Raw genomic sequence first — 22,335 nt, 5'->3', positions numbered from 1 at the left:
TCTATTATTAACATGGATTTTAATAATTGGCTATGTTTCCCCAGCCCCTCTCAAAACACACCTCTCTCACTGGCAGGGGATGGCCCCAAAGCATCAGCAACTGACAAAAGAGATACAAAATACAGACCACAAATTCAAATTTAATATACAAATAGCCAAATTCAGTTGATGCTGTTTCTACATACACAGGGAAATAATTTTAATGGAGCAAAAATGGGGACTGCAGGACACAGGACACACGCCTGGCCTTTTCACAAATGGATGGATAACGCTTTTTGCATACAACATTCCTCCATTTGTATTTCATATCTTTCCTTGCAGTAACACAGTGGATGGGGTTCCTATAATTGTCCTGTAGCGGAATGGCTCTTGACATGCCCCAGTTCCTGAAAAGGATAAGCAACATTTTATTGGGGTTGCACTGTAACAGTGGAAGGGGCACATGGGTCAGGCCTTGGAGTTGGCGGAAGACTCTGCTGGTGGCATCAACTTTGCTGCAGATTCTGAGCAGCTGGGAAAACTGTGTAGCTGCAATCCCATGAACACTTTCTGGGCAGTAAACCCCATTGATCACTGTGGGACAAACTTCGGCATAAACATGCATAGGGTTGTGGTGTGAGTGACCCAATGAACCTCTGATTTACAAAGCGCATGGTGCTGCTTTCACACAGCAAGTGGCTGGCCAAACATAATCTTACTTGCAGTGAATATTAAAGCTCTGTGTACAGAACATGAAAAGGTGGATATTTGCTATGACAGTGGCAATCGCCATATTTTTCCTTCCTTAGCCTGGCTTGCTGCCGTGCTACTCTGTTAAGCAGCTACATATGTTTGTTCAGTTGGAGGGGGAAATGCTCTTATTCCTATGGAATAAAGTCACCACAAGTAGTTGCTGTTGAGGCTGAAGATATTAACATGACCTTGGTAATTGCAGAAGTAAAGCAAAGTGAGATGAAATAGGGTGTATTTACATGAGCTATTTATTGCATGCTTGTGACTGGTCACTCGCAGAACTTTGCGGGTCCTTTACATGACATCATCAGCCTCCAGGACGCCTCACACATATTTTCCCATTAACGCGCTTTCAAAAAGATCAGAGATAAACTAGTAATAAGCTAATGATGCCATATTGGCAGTGTGCAATGCCAGCTTAGCACAATAAACTTGCTGAGGAAGGACTTTCTTCCATTCAAACCATGTGTCTCTCAAGAGTAAAATGCAACGAAGGGAGACAGATCTGATCCCCCACCAAGCTCAGAATCAATGTCCTCTGTTGATTCAGAGCACCCCATAAAGTTCAGTGGGGCTTACTCGCAAGTAAGTCTGCCTAGGGCTGCGAGGCAACAGTACAGCACAAGTTAAACGGCAAAAGCAACACTACCCCCCCCCACCCCCGCTCCTTTGCACACATGCAGGACAGGGGCTTCCTCCATGCAAACCACATGTCTGCTGTGTAAAGAAGCCCATCCTAATCCCACAAAGAAAGTGAAAGCAAAAAGACCCGGAAAGGATGTGGGGGGGTTTGCTTCATGTAGAGACACCCGTAGTCTGCACTCCACTTTAAGGACTACACACCTCTATGTTTCTTCAGCCTTCGTGTTTGCATGGCCTTCTCTGTTTTTACAAAACTGAGACATATTTTCCTGAATAACCACTACCAAATACATCATGTGATGGCCCCTTGGTTTTGTGAATGTAGCTTTGGAGATCCATTCAATCACTTCATTATGTTGGCAGTTTTCTCCTTTGGGGCCATTTGTAAATGTGACTGTGATTATAGCTAGGAACTGCTAGATATTAAAATAAGCACGGAACTTAGATTTCCCTTGGCAGAAATCACAGCCTTCTTTTTATACAAGCGCCAAGAGTTTCTTGCTGCTGTTGTGGTTCTCCCTGTTAGAAGAACGACAGTGGAAGTATAACTTGAGAGGAGAGGAGCTTTGGGGAGGAGATGCATGTGCATGAAAGGGCTAACTTGACCTTGCATTCTAAGCCTTTGGGGATAACTCTGGGGTCATGGGTTAATAGAACGAACCACTCCACCAGTGGCTAGGGAGGAGGTAGTAGGCCTCGCCTAGTAACAAATGGGTAATTGGTCTCCCCAGCCCAGCCCTGCCGCCTTTTTATATTGGCATGTTCCTTTCTTTGCCTAGAGGGAAGCCATTTCATTTCCTGCCTTCCCTGCATGATGGACGTAGGAGAAGCTCCCCCAGTTTTCTTTCTGTGTCAATAGTAGAAGCCATGATTGGTTTAAGTTACGCTGTTTAAGTAAGCTTCCAGTTTTAAGAGTATTTCTTCTCCAGACTCAGTCTCGTGTTCATCAGCCATCCTCTGCTATCACTCCCTAGTTTGCACCTGGCAAAGCCAAATTGTGGAACCCATCCCCCACCTGCTCAGATTCTGCCTTTGATGTAAAGAACAATCATGACCCTCTTTCCAGGGTCCTTTCGCTCCTCTGAAATGGGAGAGACAGGAGAAGAACACGGAGCCGACTTGTCAAGGAGAGCAGCAAGGCTCTAAGCACTGCTCTGGATATAAAACGGCTCCCGGCTGGCAGGAGAGCTCCCTTTGTGCAGAAGGCTGGGTGCAGGGACAAAGGGGGTGGCTGGGGGTGGGGTAGGGGAGCCAAAAGCAAGTGGTGGCTGCGGACTACTGGCCATTTCCATAGTTTAAGTATGCACTTAAGTGTGAAGAAGCTCTTCCTTTTATCAGTCCTGAATCTCCCTCCAATCAGCTTCATGGGATGACCCCAGTGGGTTCTAGAACTATGAGAGGGGGAAGAAAATGTCTCCCTCTCCACTTTCTGCCTATCCATGCATAATTTTGTACACCTCTATCATGTGTTCCCTTACTTACCCTCTTTCTAAGCTAAAACGTCTCGGACGTTGTAACCTTCCATCATAGGGGAGTTGCTCCGACCCCTTGATCATTTCAGATGCCCTCTTCTGCACTTTTTCCAGCTCTACAATATCCTTTTTGAGGTGCGGTGACTAGAACGGCGCACAGTATTCCAAGTGTGATTGCACAATAAAAGTGTATAATGCCAATATAATATTGGCAGTTTTATTTTCAGTGCCTTACCTAATTACACCCAACATGTAATTCGCCCGTTTCACGGTACCACACATTGAGCAGGCATGGTCGGGCACCTGCTGAGGGCCCACAACCCAACAGTGCTCCGTCGTTGCTCCTCCTCTTCCCCATTGCGCCCTGCTGTTTGCCCTGGAACAGACTGCAGCGATGGTGAGAAAGAGGAGCAGCAGATGCCCTGGCCCGCTTGCTCCCTGGCTCTCTGCCTGTCAAGCAAGCAAGCGGTAGCAAGGATGAGGAGGAGGGTGAAGAGCGAGAGCAGCTGGTGACAATGGTGGTGAGAAGGGAGACTCACAGAGGGTGGGGGTGCCTTGCCCAAGGGCCCTCCAAAACCTGGAGCCAGCACCAGCCTGCAGCACATAACATTGACTAATTCCTTCAGCCTCCATCTTGAGATGGGTCTAAAATGCAAACCTCACGGCCACAACATCTGCCCCATTTGCTGTACTTTTCTGCAATTCTCCCACCCCTGTTTTCTGTATCGTCTAGCCTGGCGAAGAGCTCTGGACAAATCAAAATCTTGCCCACTGATTTGTGACATTTTGACTGGTCCTAAAAAAGCTATTGTGCTACTACTGTGCTACTGTGGATTTGGGAGGCTTTTCCATCATGGACCAAAACGGCTATCTTTGCTTTTTATTTGCCTCCTCAAGCAAGAATACCATCCATAAGTGTGTCACTTTTTCCAGTGAATAACGTTCTTTGTTTCCTATTGATGTTATGGGAAATGCCCTTTCCAAATGTTACTCCTGAGATGCTTAAACCCTTCTGAGCCCCCATCTCAATGCATTAGGTAATAGATGACGCCTTGAAGAATGCAACTGACTTGTAGGATCCAGTTGTGCCATCCACCCACTTCCACGTTCCGTCAGCCTCTGTGTAATTCAAGCCAATCCAGATATCAGCGTCATATTTCATTTTATAAATCAGGAACTCCTAGGGCAAAATGAAAACAGGATGGATTTGCTCTTTATCTGCTGCCCAGCTCCCAAACACAGACCCTGAAACAGGTGCCAGAAATCTGCATCCGACAGATGTCAGGAGAGGTGTGAAGAAACCTTGTACCAAGTTGTTAGCAAAGACTCTGAAAGTAGGAAGAGAACACTATCATTATTTTTTTATTACATTTGTATACCGCCCAATAGCCAAAACTCTCTTGAGCTGCGTTTACACAAAAGAAAACTCCCGCAGTCCTCCTGTTCTGGAGCCTTTCTGTGTTTATCACAGGTTCCCAGACAGCAACCACCTGATTGCTGAGAGGGGAAGCTTTTAATTTTCAAGATTCCATAGAACTCAATGAAACAGCGCCATGTAGTGGCTGTTTCAATCACATTACATTCCGACTTTTAAAAATGGTTCATTGGTTCCGGATCTTTTTGGAGCGAAATAACGAAGAAATACCTCTGGATGTGCCCTGGAGGTTAACCACATCATGAAAAGTACCTGCAAACTTCTGTGAGTGAGCAATCTCAATAACGGGATAAAAGCTCCATGTGAAGGAGCCCTTGGTCTCAGCAGAGCATTTGGGAAAGCTCTCCATAATATTTTGGTTAGCAATTTCATTCAATGCAGGCTAGATGATGTTAATACAGTTTGATGGAATCACAGCTGGTTGGAAACTCAACTAGTGCTCATCAGTTGCTCCAGATTAAACTGGAAGGAGGTTTTAAGTGGAGTGCCTCAGGGCTCTGTCCTGGGTGCAATACTCTTTTTTTCCTTAAAACATTTTATATTTGGAGCAGCTGGCCAGGTACATACATGGTTACAGGTACTTATTGTATTCTTTTTTTATCTTAAAATGCATTATCCCTTTCTACAACAAAATAGTGCTTATTCCCAAGTTAACGTGATAAAATGGAAAACTGGGCTGAAACTACCCAAATAATATTCAGCAGAGACAATTGCAAAGGTTTCTGCATAGAGGGCATTTCTACATGAGGCTTTTCTCCTGCACCTTCACTGGGCTTCTGCTTCTGGATTCTTTGTGGGATTAAGATCAGCTCTTGTACATGTGCGTTTTCCTGGGTGGTTTCTTTCTCTGCCATTCTATATACAGCCACTATATATAGAATATATATATTCTATTCATTACACAGCCACTAGATAGCACTATGGTATAGCAGAACTGTGCAAATACATGGAGTGTTTCATAGCACCATTCAGGATATACCAGACTTTCCTTGATCTAAAAAACCCCATGATAATGGTTGTAAAGCACGGGAGAGGCCTTGGAGGTTGATGATGTTCTGTAAACTACCTTGATTGAGCAATCACAAGCACACAATAAAAGCCTCATGTAGAAAGGCTCTTACGCAAAAGAAAAAGAAAGCAATTGCCTGGGTATGGGATGGAGGCTACATGGCTTGGCATAACACATGTGAAAAGGATCTCTGGATTGCAGTGAACCACAAGGGGAACATGAGTCAGTAGCACAATGGCTGCAAAAAAGGCTGCATTAATAGAATCATAGTTTCCAAGTCATAAGAAGCAATACTGCACTTTAGCCCACACTAGTCAGACCTCATCCAAAAGAGGGCAATGAAAATGGGGGTATGGGGTTATGCCTCCTATGAAGGCAGGTTGAAGGAACTGGGGAAGTTTAGTGAGCGACCAGAGTGAGTGGACAGGGGGAGCAAACAGGAGTTGGCCAGGGGAGGTCAAGGGGGAGGCCCCTAACATTTTTTTAAAAATTATTTTTCTTGTAACACACACTTCCACACCAGTGGGACTCTGCTTTTAACCTCTAGTGAATAGAGGAGCAGGCACAGGCTAATCTAGAACAACCAGAAAGCTAGACACAAAAAGGGAAAGGAGGCTATGGAAGGACAAGACTCTCCAGTGGTGGTGACCTGCAAGGTTTGTGCAATGTTTGTTTTCTTGCCTGAGAACAACACGGCCTACACCTGCAAGAAGTGCAAGTTGATCACGCTGATGGAAGAAAAAGTAAGAGGCCTGGAGCGGCGACTGTCAACCCTCCGAGGAATAAGAGAACACGAAGAGTTCTTGGACAGAACAGTGGAACTACAGCAGCAAAGTGAAGACCAGAAGCTTGAAGAGCAACAGCAAGCTGAGGCAGAAGTGGGAAATGCTGAGGTGAGGAAAATGCAGTAGGGGACACTCCTTGGAAAAGGGTGACAGTTAGGAGAAGAAGAACTACACACCATTCTGCACCAGTGGAAGCAGTGGAGCTGTGGAACCAATTCCAGGTACTTGAGGATGAGACTGGAGGACAGCCTGCAGAGGTAGAATTACAGGGGAACCTGCATGAGAGTGAGCAAGAGCTTGAAGGTCAGTCAAGCAGAGGCGATGAAACCCAGGCCTACAACAACAAGAAGAGTAGTAGTAGTAGGAGACTCCTTGCTGCGTGGGATCGAGACCCAAGAATGTCACGAAGACCCGTGGACTCGCCAGGTGTGTTGTCTCCCAGGAGGACGGATTAGAGACATGACTGAAAGGTTGCCTGCACTCATAAAGCCCACTGACAGGTATCCCTTTCTTCTCATCCATGTGGGAACAAATGATACCGCCAAGCGGAGCTATGAAGAAATCACGTCAGACTTTGAAGCTTTGGAAGGAAACTCAAGAACTTTGGGGCCCAGATAGTTTTCTCATCCATCCTTCCAGTAGTTAGAAGAGGGATAGAAAGGGAAAGAAAAATACTCTTGGTGAATGACTGGCTACGAAGGTGGTGCCGGCGCGAGAGATTTGGATTCTGGGACCACGGGCTATACTTCCTGGAAGATGGGCTGTTGGCAAGGTATAGGTTGCACCTCACAAAGGCTGGGAAGAATGTGTTTGGCCACAGCATGAAGAACTTCATCAGGAGGGCTTTAAACTGAATCCTTCGGGGAAGGGAGATGTAAAAGTTGGGGGTAACAATGGACGAAGGCTCATGCACTGCAATGGAGAGAATAACTCTGATAGCGCCCAATAATAGTCTTCAGAAACATGTAGGAAGAAAGCCAGACTATGAAGCACATGGTCTTCGATGTCTATATACTAATGCCCAGAGTATGGGAAACAAACAGAACAAACTTGAACTCTTAATACAGGAGGGAAATTATGACTTGATAGGTATAACTGAGACTTGGTGGGATGACTCTCATGACTGGAATACAGCAATTGAAGGATATAACTTGCTCAAAAAGAACAGGAGGAACAGAAAGGGAGGTGTTGTTGCACTGTATGTGAAAAATAAATATCTCTGCACAGAAATACAGGAGGATGAGCTTGATAGCCCCATCGAGAGCATCTGGATCAAAATAAATGGAGCAAAGAATAAAAGGAACCTGGTGGTCGGAGTCTACTACCAGCCACCCAATCAAGGAAAAGACGAGGATGAAACTTTTGAAAAGCCAATAGCCAATGTTTCAAGGAAGCATGATGTAGTAGTAATGGGGGACTTCAATTTCCCTGATATTTGTTGGGACACAAATTCTGCAAAACATGGCCCTTCCAGGAAATTCCTGACTTGTGTGGTGGATAACTTCCTCCTACAGAAAGTAGAGGAAGGAACTAGAGGATTGGCTATCCTTGACTTGATCCTAACCAAAAGGGATGACTTAGTGGATAAAGCAGCAGTTACAGGAACTCTGGGGGAAACTGACCATGTTATACTTGAGTTCTTGGTTCTAAGGGAAGAAAAAGCTAAGCGTAGCAAAACGTGTACCCTGGATTTTAGGAAAGCTGATTTTAATAAACTCAGAACAATGATCAGTAAGGTCCCATGGCAAGCGACTCTAACAAGAAAAGGAGTCCAAGATGGGTGGGAGTTTTTTAAAAAGGAAATTCTCAAGGCACAATTACAAACAATTCCAACAAGAAGAAAAGGTGGAAGACAACAGACAATGTGGCTTCACACAAAGCTCAGAGATGACCTGAAAACAAAAAAGCGCACATATAGGAAGTGGAAAGAAGGCCCAGCAACAAAGGAAGAGTACAGGCAGGTAGCACAGAATTGCAGGGATGGCGTCAGGAAGGCTAAAGCTGAGAACGAGCTGAGGTTAGCGAGGAAAGAAACAAAATGGCTTTCTTCAGCTACATGCATAGTAAAAGAGAGAGGAAAGAAATGGTGGTTCAGCTAATAAATAAAGATGGCAAAATGATAACAGATGACAAAGAAAAGGCAGAGGTGCTCAATTCCTACTTTGGCTCAGTCTTCTCCAAAAAGAGGGTCTATGACCCCCCTGGCAAAGGCAAAGTACAGGCTGAAGGAGCAGGATTGCAGCTTGAGATCGATAGGCATATGGTCAAGGAACACCTAATTACTTTGAATGAGTTCAAATCTCCAGGGCCAGATGAACTGCATCCTAGAGTAATGAAGATACTGGCAGAAGAACTCTCAGAACCACTGTCTATTCTCTTTGAGAAATCATGGAGGATGGGAGAAGTGCCAGATGACTGGAGGAGGGCTAATGTGGTCCCTATCTTCAAAAAGGGTAAAAAGGAGAAACCTGGTCAATCTGACATCAATCCCTGGGAAAATTCTGGAGCAGATGATAAAGCAATCCATCTGGAAGCACCTTGAAAACAATGCAGTGATTACTCAAAGCCAACATGGATTTAACAAGAACAAATCCTGCCAGACGAATCTGATCTCATCTTTTGATCAAGTAACCTCCCTTGTGGACCGTGGGAATGCTATAGACATAATATACCTCAACTTCAGCAAAGCTTTCACCAAAGTGCCCCACGATATCCTGATGAGCAAACTAGCTCAAAGTGGGCTAGATGAAACAACGATCCAGTGGATCTACAGTTGGCTACAGAATCGGACTCAAAGAGTGCTTATCAATGGGACCTTCTCAAACTGGGGAGAGGTAACGAGCAGGGTACCGCAGGGCTCAGTCATGGGCCCAGTGCTCTTCAACATTTTTATTAATGACTTGGAGGAGGAGGTGCAGGGAATGCTGATCAAATTTGCAGATGACACAAAATTGGGAGGGATAGCTAATACTTTGGAAGACAGAAACAAAATTCAAAGTGATCTTGATAGGCTGGAGTGCTGGGCAGAAAACAACGGAATGACATTTAATAGGGATAAATGCCAAGGTCTGCCCCTAGGAAAAAGAAACCAAATGCACAGTTACAAGATGGGGGATACCTGGCTCAACAACACTACAAGCGAGAAGGATCTTGGAATTGTTGTCGATCACAGGCTGAATATGAGCCAACATGTGGCTGCAAAAAGGGCAAATGCTATTTTGGGCTGCATTAATAGAAGCATAGCTGCCAAATCCCGGGAAGTACTAGTTCCCCTCTACTCAGCACTGGTTAGTCCTCATCTGAAGTACCGTGTCCAGTTCTGGGCACCACATTTTAAGAAGGATACAGACAAACTAGAGAGGGTTCAGAGGAGGGCAACAAAGATGATCAGGGGACTGGAAACAAAGCCCTATGAAGACAGACGGAAAGAACTGGGCATGTTTAGCCTTGAGAAGAGAAGACTGAGCTGAGATAGGATAGCGTTCTTCAAGTCCTTGAAAGGTTGTCACAGAGAGGAAGGCCAGGATCTCTTCTCAATCATCCCAGAGTGCAGGACACAGAATAATGGGCTCAAGTTACAGGAAGTCAGATTCCAGCTGAACATCTGGAAAAGCTTCCTGACTGTTAGAGCAATCCGACAATGGAACCAATTACCCAGGGAGGTGGTGGGCTCTCCCACACTGGAGGCGTTCAAGACGTGGCTGGACAGCCATCTGTCAGGGATGCTCTGACCTGGATTCCTGCATTGAGCAGGGGGTTGGACTCGATGGCCTTGTAGGCCCCTTCCAACCCTACTATTCTATGATTCTATGATTCTAGCCAGGAACAGGAAAGACAGGCACAACAGCACTCTTCAAATACCTGAAGGGCTATCATGAAGAGAAGGACAAAGACTTGGACCATGTCTCCATGACAACAGAAGGAGAAGCGAATGGAGGAGTACTGGATTTTTTAAAAGGAATCAGTTTTGCTGCGCTTTGGTCCATGAAAGGCTTCATGAACAGGTTCTCCGTACCAGTAAAAATCACAGAACATACTTCCGGGGGGGGGGGGTTGGAGGGTTGGAGTGAATGACATCTGACTGGCAGGGGCTGCTCAACCAATAGGAGAGGCTTCCCCCTCTCCCCCGCCCTCCCCCCACCCCGTCTCCTTTTCCTTGAAAGTCCAGATGCACCTGCATTTCAGGAGCAAGGCTCATTGAGCACAATGGGAGTTACTTCCAAGCAGACACGCATAAGCTTGTGTTGGGAAATGGAGGTGGTGGGGACACAGGGATGGGAAGCCAGTCCCCTTTCTAACTGCAGGATCTCTATAATGAAGGTGTGAAGTAGTTACTTCCTAAGGCAATAAATCAAGCCACGGAGAATCACAGGTTCAGTAAAGTGCTTTACAGGCTTCAAGGGATCAGTGCTTTAAACTCTGTATTCAATTCAGGCAGATCTCCATAAATTCTGATGTGGAGATTCAGAGGGCAAGCCTCATTTGGCACAATGGGAGTAACTTCTGAGGAGACACTAATGGGTTTGTTCTGGGAAAGACAGCAGTAAACACAAGGACAGGGAAACCAGCCCACATTGTAACCCGATGCTGCAGGATCACTGTAATGGAGGTGTGAATTAGTTTCTTCCGAAGGCAATAAACCAAGCCACGGAGAATCGCAGGTTTGGTAAAGCTCTTTACAGGCTTCAGGGAATCAGTGCTTTAAAATCTGTATTTCAATTCAGGGGGGTCTCTGTAAATTCTGATGTGCGCAAGCCTCACTGAGTGCAATGGGAGTTACTTCTGAGCAGACACTAACTGGTTTGTGCTGGGAATCACAGGGGACAGGAAACACCCCTTGATGGGTGTCACGGTGAAGGACACACCCCTGGGCAGGGCTAGCATACCTGATGTCAATGCAGGGGTTGGGGGACACAGCAACTATACCAAGGAGAACCTGACTTCAGGAAAAGAATCGGACTTTAAGCCATCTCGGGAAATCTGGTTTTTCCCTGATAAGCTCCGAGGTGGCTGCTGGATGGCCACGGTGTCATGTATCCCTAACGACTTCCAAATGCAGCCAGCTCAAAGTAAATCGCTCATAGAGACACCCCCTTGTTGTCTGCTGCCTGAGGGCAGGGCTACATCTAAGGGCTTAACCAAAGTGAAACCAAGGAGTGAAGAAGAGCATTCCCTCCTGGACGCCCTGCCTCAGTTGGAGTACGTTTTTATGGAGTATGTGCACACTGCACAGGGAATGAGATGAGCCACAGACAAGAGATAGGAGAGGACAGAGGGGGCGGGAGAGAAATGTGCACACAGCAACAGACTGAAACTCTAGAACAGAGACTTCAAGCCATCCAAGGATACCAGCTGCGACTTTGTGCACAGTAGTAGAATTTTGGACTGTACCACTTCAGACAGCAGAAGGGGCCGTGAAAGTGGGAGGGCTATTTTCACTGAGTCCTACAATTTTTGATGCTCCTGCACACAATTGTGCCCCTGCATGTAGAAAACTAGTACATCAGAGAGAGCTTTAATATAGCCCTCTTTCCCATGTACTAGTTCACTAGATGCAGGAAGGGAGGGGTTCTCCTCTTTGTTAAGTGAGAGCAATCAGATACTAACCAGCAACCAGAAATAAGACTAACCAACAGTCAGAAATGGCACAGTCCAGAATTGGGTCATCTTAGCTTGCCACCTCAGTCTGCCTCATATGCAGAATGGTTCCTGGTCAAAGGCCTTCCTGTTGCCTCAAGTCTCACCTTGGGATCGGGTCATGACAAGGCATCTATAGGAAGGTAGGTCTATGCCATCCATTCTGAACACTCAGAGCCAAGGGAGTTCGTTTGTGAGTGGAGCTACCCAGCAAGGAGAGGGTGTCCTATGCCACCATCTTGGCATTTCTGCTCCTTACATGAGAGACTCACCTGTTCTTCTTCATGGTCAATCACCATGAGATCTGCGCCCTGGTCTTGGCAGGTACTTCTGGCCTCGCCCCACTTCATTTCTTTTGGGGTGAAGTAGTAGCACTTCTTCTTGAACTCCAGCCACCCAAATGGGCACTCTAAAAAGCCTGCAATACACGGAGAATTGAAGTAACGCTGCCCAGAGTGAGCGCATTCTAAATGTTCCACTGTTCCCATGCTGCTTTTGTGGCTAGCGCCAGATACTACCATTGAATTATACTTAGCACATGAATGCACATGACCCTTTTGACTTAATCACATTGCAATGTGCAGTATCTTCATGTGGGAGCTTCCCTGTTGCTAGCCAGGTATGTGGACCACTACCGGATCACCATCGAAGGCCTTTATTCCATTCATTTCATCTATTACATTTCTATACCACTTAATCACCAAAGCTCTCTGGACAATTTTTAAGATTAAACACCTAAACATACACAATATAAAACCAACATACAATAATAAACAGTTTTAAAAACACGTCAAGAGTAAATCGTAGAGCGCATTACAAACCTTATTATATGCTACCCAATGCCTGGCAGAAGAGGAAAGTCTTAACCTGGCACCAAAACATGACAATGTTGGCACCAGGCGGGCCTCACTGGGGAGAATGTTCCATAATCAGGGGGGCCATCACTGAGAACCCCTTCATGGATCACTGCCTTGTTGTGGTGAAGGGGCTTGCGTAACTCAGTGAAGCCATAAGCTATGCCGTGCAGGGCCACCCAAGACGGACAGGTCATGGCAGAGAGTTCTGACAAAATGTGGTCCACTGGAGAAGGAAATGGCAACCCACTCCAGTATTCTTGCCAAGAAAACCCCATGGAACGTATCACAATGCTAAAAGAGATGACGCCGGAAGATGAGCCCCTCAGGTCGGAAGGTGTCCAATATACTACTGGGGAAGAGCAGAGGGTATTTCCAAGTAGCGCCAAAAAGAGTGAAGTGGCTGGGCCAAAGCTGAAAGGACACTCAGCTGTGGATGTGTCTGGTGGTGAAAAGAAAATCCGATGCTGTAAAGAACAAAATTGTTTAGGAACCTGGAATGTAAGATCAGTGAATCAAGGTAAGCTGGAGGTGGTCAAACATGAGATGGCAAGATTGAACATCGACATCTTGGGAATCAGAGAACTAAAATGGACAGGCATGGGCGAATTTAATTCAGGTGACCATCATATCTACTATTGTGGGCAAGAATCCCTTAGAAGAAATGGAGTAGCACTCATAGTCAACAAAAGGGTGGGAAAAGCTGTACTGGGGTACAATCTTAAAAATGATAGAATGATCTCAGTACGAATCCAAGGCAAACTATTCAACATCACAGTAATTCAAGTCTATGCCCCAACCACTGATGCCGAAGAAGCTGAGGTTGATCGGTTCTATGAAGACCTACAACACCTTCTAGAACTAACACCAAAAAAAGATGTCCTCTTCATCATAGGGGATTGGAATGCTAAAGTAGGAAGTCAAGAAATCACTGGGATAACAGGCAGGCATGGCCTTGGTGTACAAAATGAAGCAAGACAAAAGCTAATAGAGTTTTGCCAAGAGAACACGCTGATCATAGCAAACACTCTTTTCCAACATCACAAGAGACGATTCTACACATGGACATCACCAGATGGTCAATATCGAAATCAGATTGATTATGTCCTTTGCAGCCAAAGATGGAGAAGCTCTATACAGTCAGTCAAAACAAGATCTGGAGCTGACTGTGGCTCAGATCATGAGCTTCTTGTTGCAAAATTTCGGCTTAAATTGAAGAACGTAGGGAAAACCACTAAACCATTCAGGTATGACCTAAATCATATCCCTGATGAATATACAGTGGAGGTGAGGAATAGATTTCAGGGATTAGACCTGATAGACAGAGTGCCTGAGGAACTATGGATGGAGGTCCGTAACACCGTTCAGGAGGCAGCAACGAAATCCATCCCAAAGAAAAAGAAATGCCAGAAAGCCAAGTAGCTGTCTGATGAGGCTTTACAAGTAGCTGAGGAAAGAAGGGAAGCGAAAAGCAAGGGAGAAAGTTGAAGATATATCCAACTGAATGCAGAGTTCCAGAGAATAGCAAGGAGAGACAAGAAGGCCTTCTTAAATGAACAATGCAAAGAAATCGAGGAAAACAACAGAATGGGAAAGACTAGAGATCTTTTCAAGAAAATCGGAGATCTCAAGGGAACGTTTTGTGCAAAGACGGACATGATAAAGGACAAAAACGGCAGGGACCTAACAGATGCAGATGAAATTAAGAAGTGGTGGCAAGAATACACAGAAGAACTATACAGGAAAGATCTGAATGTCCCTGATAGCCATGATAGTGTGGTCATTGAACTTGAGCCAGACATCCTAGAGAGTGAAGTCAAGTGGGCCTTAGGAAGCATTACTAACAACAAAGCTAGTGGAGATGACAGTATTCCAGCTGAGCTATTTCAAATCCTAAAAGATGATGATGTTAAAGTGCTGCGTTCAATATGCCAACAAATTTGGAACACTCAACAATGGCCGCAAGACTGGAAAAGGTCAGTTTACATTCCAATTCCAAAGAAGGGCAACGCCAAAGAGTGTTCAAACTACCGCACAATTGCGCTCATTTCACATGCCAGCAAGGTGATGCTCAAAATCCTACAAGCTAGGCTTCAGCAGCATGTGAACCGAGAACTACCGGACGTACAAGCCGGGTTTCGGAGAGGCAGAGGAACTAGAGATCAAATCGCCAACATTCGCTGCATCATGGAGAAAGCAAGAGAATTCCAGAAAAACGTCTATTTCTGCTTCATTGACTACGCTAAAGCCTTTGATTGTGTGGATCACAACAAACTGTGGCAAATCCTTAAAGTGATGGGAGTACCAGACCACCTTACCTGTCTCCTGAGAAACCTGTACGAGGGTCAAGAAGCAACAGTAAGAATCAGACATGGAACAACCGAGTGGTTCAAAATTGGGAAAGGAGTATGACAAGGCTGCATATTGTCACCCTGCTTATTTAACTTATATGCAGAGTACATCATGAGAAATGCCGGGTTGGATGAATCAGAGGTCGGAATTAAGATTGCTGGGAGAATTATCAACAACCTCCGATATGCAGACGATACCACCCTAATGGCAGAAAGCGAAGAGGATCTCAAGAGCCTCTTGTTGAGGGTGAAAGAGGAGAGTGCAAAAGCTGGTTTGAAACTCAACATTAAAAAAATGAAGATCATGGCATCTGGCCCCATCACTTCCTGGCATATAGAAGGGGAAGAAATGGAAGCAGTGACAGATTTTACTTTCTTGGGCTCCAAGATCACCGCAGACGGTGACTGTAGCCATGGAATTAAAAGACACTTGCTCCTTGGGAGGAAAGCTATGGCCAACCTAGACAGCATAGTAAGAAGCAGAGACATCACCTTGCTGACAAAGGTCCATCTAATCAAAGCTATGGTTTTCCCAGTAGTAATGTATGGCTGTGAGAGCTGGGCTATAAGGAAGGCTGAGCGCCGAAGAATTGATGCTTTCGAACTGTGGTGCTGGAGAAGACTCTTACGAGTCCCCTGGACTGCAAGGAGGTCAAATCAGTCAATCCTAAAGGAAATCAACCCTGAGTGCTCATTGGAAGGACAGATACTGAAACTGAAGCTCAAATATTTTGGCCACCTGATGCGAAGAGAAAACTCTCTGGAAAAGACCCTGATGCTGGGAAAGACTGAAGGCAAAAGGAGAAGGGGATGGCAGACGATGAGATGGCTAGATAGCATCACCGATGCAATGAATATGAACTTGAGCACACTCCGGGAGAGAGCGCAGGACAGGAAGGCCTGGCGTGCTATGGTCCATGGGGTCAAGAAGAGTCGGACACGACTGAACGACTGAACAACAACAACAATCACTGAGAAGGCCCTTCGTTTATCATAATCCAAGTTCATTTCAAGGAAAATGTGTAACAACAGAGATCTGCAGAGATCCAAAAGGGGAATTTAGGACCCTCCTCTCCATTTTGCAAGGGTCCAGCCTCTTTCCACAGTGGATCAAAGAAAAATCAAGAAAGATATTTTAATAGCTAAATTCATTTACTTCCTGCATCTGGTCTCACTAAGCACACTGTGTGATGTGAAGGGACATCCTGCGAGTTACAGGCATAGTTTGTGTTTCTATACAAAAATGAGATACTCCAGGACATGCTGATCTTCAGAACATGATGTGACACTGGGAAAAAGGGATGAAGACCAAGGATTCAGGTCCCATCGTGCCTAGCCCCAAGTCCCCACTACCTCCCTATTGCTTTCCATAGAGAACAAAGGCAGGAAGAACAAAGCATTCCCAAAGCATTCTGTTTTAGAGCCTTTCTACATGAGGCTTTTATTGTGTGCTTGTGATTCCTCACTCATGGTAGTTTGCTGGAGCTTTACATGATGATATTGTCATCCTCCAGGGTCTCTCCCGTGCTTTGCAACCATGTCTGTGGGTTTTTTCTCTAATGAGGCAAGTCTGCTATTTTTGTGAATAGCACCATGACATCCCCATGTATTTGCTCAAATTCTGTGAATACTCAATTCTCAGCACCACTTGGTGGTTGTGTAATGGAACATATAGAAAGGCAGTGAAAGAAAAACCCCAGGGAAAAATAAAAACACATGTAAAGAAACCAATTTTAATCCTGCGAAGAATATGGAAGCAGAAGCCTTGGCAAATGTGAGGGTTAAAAGCCTCCAGTAGAAAAGTCCTTACGGCAGCTTACTATTAAACAGATACAATTCATGTCTGTATTGTACCCAGATTTCTGTGCCAGAATACAAATTGTCTATCTATACTTATGTCCAGAATCCTGAGTACAAAATAAACAGACACTGCATCAGTTGTGAAGGGTGCATGCATGTATTGTCACGCCTTAAGCATCAGATCAGCACTTACATCTCAGGCACGCCAGCACGAGAGCGGCCGTCACCATCATGAATGAAAAGAGCAGCAGAACTGAGAAGACGATGAAGGGCTTTCTGCCAAGGGCGCTCCACTTGTCATCCTTGAGTGCAAACGGTGCTGCAGACAAGAACAGTAAGTCTGGAAGTTACAGGAGGACCTGAGAATTTCAGCAGCAGGCTATTGAGATTTTTTTTTTAAAAGGAACAGAAAGAGCTCATCTATCTGTATGAGAAAGGGAGGGATTTTTCATCCAAAGGATGGCTAGTGGATTGGTTGGGGGCGAGGGGGGGGAGATAGCATATCTCGGAAAAACGCAGAGAGAAATGTTGATGTCCTGGATTCTCCATAACGACACAACCATAATGAGTGGTACTGATATGGGCGGCAGTTTGAGAACAAACTAAAGCCAATTTTATTCTCCGCTAAGCATGCTACTCAGAATTTTGCAGGTGGCAAATGCTAACAATACAACTGGAATCATTTGTTGAAAGGACACATTTGTAAATTCTGCGCTGTCAACTTTTCATAGGAATATTTAAGGGACAGAATCTGACATCCTGAGGTTTCTAGAACCTCGGGAGAAAATATGAAGTTTCTAGTCCTCACAGTTTTAGGGGGAAAGTAGTTTCTGGTAAAAGAGGTAAATAAAGCTGCCAGTAGCCAAAAACTGAAACCTTTATACACTGCATCACTCCCTGTTTTATGTAGTCTATCTCCTAATTTTATGGCAAGAACATAATATTAGCAGGAAACACAAAGGGACCCGATGAGAAACACCCCATGGGCTGTTTAAAAGAAGTCCTCTGTCAGACTGCTTTGGTTAGCAAGGTAACATCAAAATGTGCCTTATCTTTACATGCTGAGAGACAGAAACAGCAGTGGCCAGGTGTCCTGCATTGCAGACAGGTGTAAAATAGAAGGGTTGTTCTCTAATTCAAAAAGAAAGAACCAGCAGAAGGGAGAGCAGCAGCAGCCTTGAAATTGCCCATCAAATGGCTTAGGACTGAGACAGAAGACTGAGCAGGTCGCATGATCACACTTTTCCCCAAAATGGTGAGATGTACTGTATTTTAAATTAAATTACTGTGCAAATTGCACGATCCTATGCATGTTTAGACTGAAAAAAGTCCTACAACTCCCAGCATGCCCCAGCCAGCCATGCTGGGGAATGCTGGGGGGGTATAGGACTTTTTTCTGTCTAAACATGGATAGGATTGCATCCTAAACTATAATAAATGTCTAAATGTGCACCTATACATATAAATTAGCACACACACGTTTTATGCAAATCTGTATTCTCTTTTTGGGTGACAGATTTGCTCATTTTGGAAGATGTGTAAGTAGCCAACCTGTTCTGAGAAAGGATGCCAAGTTCTCATTGGATTGTTTGGGGTTCTCTCCACCCCACCCCAAAGGTTGCTTGTACTTTCGCAAACGTTGGCCTCCGCCCCACCTCGCCCCATGCCTGCTGATACTTCCCTCTTCTGTGTGAATGGTGCTGTTTTGGCTAAACAAGGAGCCACATTCACCTCAGAACTTTTGAAATAGAGGTGATGATAAGAACAACAATACAGATAATGTTCACATCTTTTCCCAACTGCATTAGAGGCCAGAACCAAGTCTGTCATGGGGCACTGGCCTAAAATCGTGCATTTAAAACAGGGCATTCTGCTTCCGTTTTAAATGCAGGATCACGACAACACCCTGTTTCACCCAATTCCTTTCCCTCCTCCCCTTTCTCCCTCCTTCTTCCCATATCTGAGTCTTCCACTATCTTTCATTGATCTCGCTCCTCTTCTTGCCGCTTTTCCTCTTTTCATGGAGGGAACTCAGGCAGAACACAATGGGGTAAATTCTCTGTGATCTATTTAGAAACGGAACAAAGGGCATTTAGTGCAGGAGACGCCCTGGAAAGTCACGGCGTCATGTAAAGAGCCCACAGACTTCCATGAAGGAGCCATCTCAATCGCAGGATAAAAGCTCAGTGTGAAGAAAGCCATGGGGTAGGCTGAAATGACCCACTTCAGATGGTGCTATGAAGTGGAAGGGGATAAATGAAGGCTTGAAACTGGCATCCAGATGGACAGGAAAGGCTTTTAAAGGCCTGGCTCTGCCTAGCAGGGGAGGGGAATGCTTGTTGCGCTCTCCTCAAGCAGCAAAATATCTTAGGGTGCAATCCCATGCATGTTTAGACAGAAAACGTCCTTCAGCTCCCAGCTTGCCCCTGCCAGCATGGGAATTGTAGGGCTTTTTTCTGTCTAAACATGCATAGGATTTTCTGTCTAAATTATGCCTTAGTCTGGCATAGTTAGAGATTTTAAAAAGGTCTCTAATGTCTTTTGTTGAAACTTGTTAAAAATGCCTTTGTTAAAAATGTCATTTCTTAAAGTTAAAACATGGCTTTTTACCAAAGCCATTGAGGGCTAAATGAATTCACTAAAGTTGCACACTGTTTTATTGTTTTAGATTTGTAATTGGTATTACCTTGTTCAGTGGTTTAATATGTTTTTAGCTGTTTAAATTATTTATGGTTTTATACTGTTAAATTGATTTTATCTGTACGCCATCCTGGGATCTTAATGACATGGAGGGGATACAAATGTTATAAATAAACCAACCAACCAACAAATAAATAGTGGAGGTGCATGATTGAACTTTTCACCTGGCTCTGTTTCTGCTCCCTTTTCCGGCAGCCTCCTCATCCGCACGTCAGGCATCGTGATGTACTCATATACCTGTTCCACATCCTCGTAACTCTGGTCCGATGTCACTGATTCTAGAGACAGAAGAGCCATTTCTAAGGAATTGGCTTGCCTGGGACCCCTCCTGCTTGTGGCCTTCAAGACTGAGTGGTCTTGCCACACTTCTGGGAGTGTGCACACCCAGCTCTCTGACTCTCACAGAAAGTGACAGCCCAGATGAAGATGGAAGATATCCCTCAAAGAACCCAACACAGAGTGGAATATATACGTTAGCAGACAGACACATTAACAGGGCTTGTGCTGATAACCAGCATTTGCAAGAAAGGAGCTGCCATCTTACTTTGACCACCCTGTGACTATAACGTCTACTGTTTCTTGAAATCTTACCAAACAGCCACCCAATAATGGACACACACTTCGGCAAGACATGTGTGGTTGCCACACTTGGAGGACTCTGGCTGTGTTACTGTAATGGGTGGGGTGCTGGACTTCAGAGCTTTTCTCCATGCAGCTGTTAGTCCGCTGCATCTACTTTTGGTTTTGTCACAGAATTATGAACTGAACTCTACACAAAGAGCTTTTCCTTTCCTGCTTTTCCATTACATAACGTCTAGGTGGTGCTGCACAATAGTGGAACAAGGTAATTACATAAGTAGGAAAATACATTTTCTTTTGCTTTCTGAAATAATATTCCATTTTCCACACTTTAAAAAACCCAGGGAAGTGCTCTTAAAAAACAGAAGTAAAACTGCATGGTCACGTCATCATTTAAACAACCCGTAAACAACCATGAGTAAGAAATTATAAGTGCACTATAAATGCCTCGTGTAGAAACGCTCTCACTTTGGAATGAGAAGCCTTCCAGGGAAGTATGTTTCTCTTCTGTTATGTGAGCATGAAACTTAGTAGCAAAACTCGTGCAGCCCTTTGGGTATTTCTTCTCATCCTCCTTCCCCACCACCAGCCCCATTACCTGTTTTTGTGTGTTCTGACCCTGAGCACGCTTCCCTCGTGTGGGACAGCTTCTCTGAAACACTGTCGTTCTGGTAGTCTTCGTTCTGGTAGTCATCGTTCTGGTAGTCTTCATCCATGGCGGAGTGAGGCTGCATCAAGTGTAGTTCTCGGGACCGATGTGACCCAGCTACCGGATGCCTGTGCTTTCCCTCTATCATTATCAGCTTCCTTTCTATCTAACAAGCTACAGAACAGTCAAAACATGTGGACTACTCCGAATGCCTTGCTATTGCGAGGGTGGGAACTTGTTCACTAGCTTAAAAGCCACTGGAAAGCAGAGCTCCCAATGCAATTATGCCAATGGGGGATCTCCTCCCAATATAATTCCACCTTTGGAGAAGGGAGCTTCCTCAGGTCTGCATCAGGAAGAAGAAAGGATTAAATATCCCCTCCATGTCTGCTGTGATCCCAGTAGTTATCAGCCCCTCAGCTGATGCTGTTTGCATTTTTTTTTAAACCTGCAGGTTAAATGCACGGAAACATTTAACACAAGGAGGAAGGAGGAAGAAACAAAATTGTAGAATGTGCTTGTCTTAGCTCATTGTCTAGATAAGTCATATTATCCAGATAGTTATCTTGACAGTTTCTTCATATCTAGCGGAATCATTTCCTGATTCACAACAAAAAGCAGTTTTAAAAATCTAAGGTTTTAATGTGGCTGGGATCAGGCACAGGTGTGTCCAGTCCACCCCCACCCACCACAAACTGGAGAAAAAACCTGGGGTAGCTGGAACTTGTTGTTGCAAGGCCCCAATTTCAATGATCTATGAGTTTTGCTTGCCTCCATTTTTAAGGGGCAAAGTTGAATCTTGTTGACCATTATTTCACCCAGACACTGAAGGAGAATCAGCTAAGACAAGCTCAGACTTGTCATGTTATACTCTTGCGTCAATTTTGCAGCCAGTTCTCCTATAAACAGACTATAAGGGTCTTCAATCAGAAGACAGATTTCTGGGTGCATATTCTGTCACTATGACAGAGAGGGTCTTTTGATTTCTGACTGATGTCTGACATACTATGGCTATTTCCGCAATAGCTGGAAGTTTAAAGGTAGTTCCACACAGCACTTAATATGGTACTATATTATCCTGCAATCCTGATTCCTGTCATGTGATGGAAATACTGCAGCCTCGACTCACAATAATAGAAGCTCAGCTAAAATGTATACCACAGGTTAGGAAAGGTAGCACCAAGTCCAAGAGGTCACCATTGTTTAGCCTGGGGATTGTTTAGCTTGGAAAAAAGGAGGCTAAGGGGACACATGATAGAGGTGTGCAAAATTATGCATGGTGTGGAGAATGTGGATAGGGAGACATTTGTCTCCCTCTCCCGAAATACTAGAACCCGGGGTCATCCTATGAAGCTGAGTGGTGGGAGATTTAGGACGGATAAAAGGCAGTGCTTCTTCACACAGCACATAGTTAAACTATGGAATTCGCTACCACAGGATGTAGTGATGGCCACCAGTTTGGATGGCTTTAACAGGGGGTTGGACAAATTCCTGGAGGAGAAGGCTGTCAATGGCTCCTAGTACTGATGGTTGTATACTACCTCTGGTGCCAGAGGTGGTGGGCCTGTGCACACGACTTGCTGGGGAACATGGATGGGAGGGTGCTGTTGCGCTCACACCCTGCTTGTAGGTTTCTGGTCGACAGCTAGTTGGCCACTGTGTGAACAGAATGCTGGACTGGATGGACCCT

At 45.0% G+C, this 22,335-nt stretch overlaps 1 protein-coding gene across 1 annotated transcript; it reads right to left on the bottom strand.

Moving 5' to 3' along the window:
• Positions 1-124: 124 nt before the first annotated feature.
• On the bottom strand, positions 125-20,993 carry LOC146354236 (uncharacterized). Its single transcript, XM_084838458.1, has 6 exons — positions 20,595-20,993; positions 19,582-19,695; positions 16,911-17,036; positions 11,985-12,130; positions 3,917-4,026; positions 125-386 (listed from the first exon to the last, which is right to left on the bottom strand). The coding sequence occupies exons 1-6, from the start codon at positions 20,791-20,793 to the stop codon at positions 200-202; spliced, it is 882 nt and encodes a 293-aa protein (XP_084694584.1). The 5' UTR covers positions 20,794-20,993; the 3' UTR covers positions 125-199.
• Between the last annotated feature and the right edge of the window lie 1,342 nt (positions 20,994-22,335).

This window comes from Heloderma suspectum, chromosome 2 (genome assembly GCF_057233095.1).
Source record: "Heloderma suspectum isolate Gila_16-S chromosome 2, 16-S_ref, whole genome shotgun sequence".
NCBI classification, from domain to species: Eukaryota; Metazoa; Chordata; class Lepidosauria; order Squamata; family Helodermatidae; genus Heloderma; species Heloderma suspectum.
The sequence above is the reverse complement of the archived record's forward strand: the minus strand, read 5'-3'. Positions and strand labels throughout refer to the sequence as shown.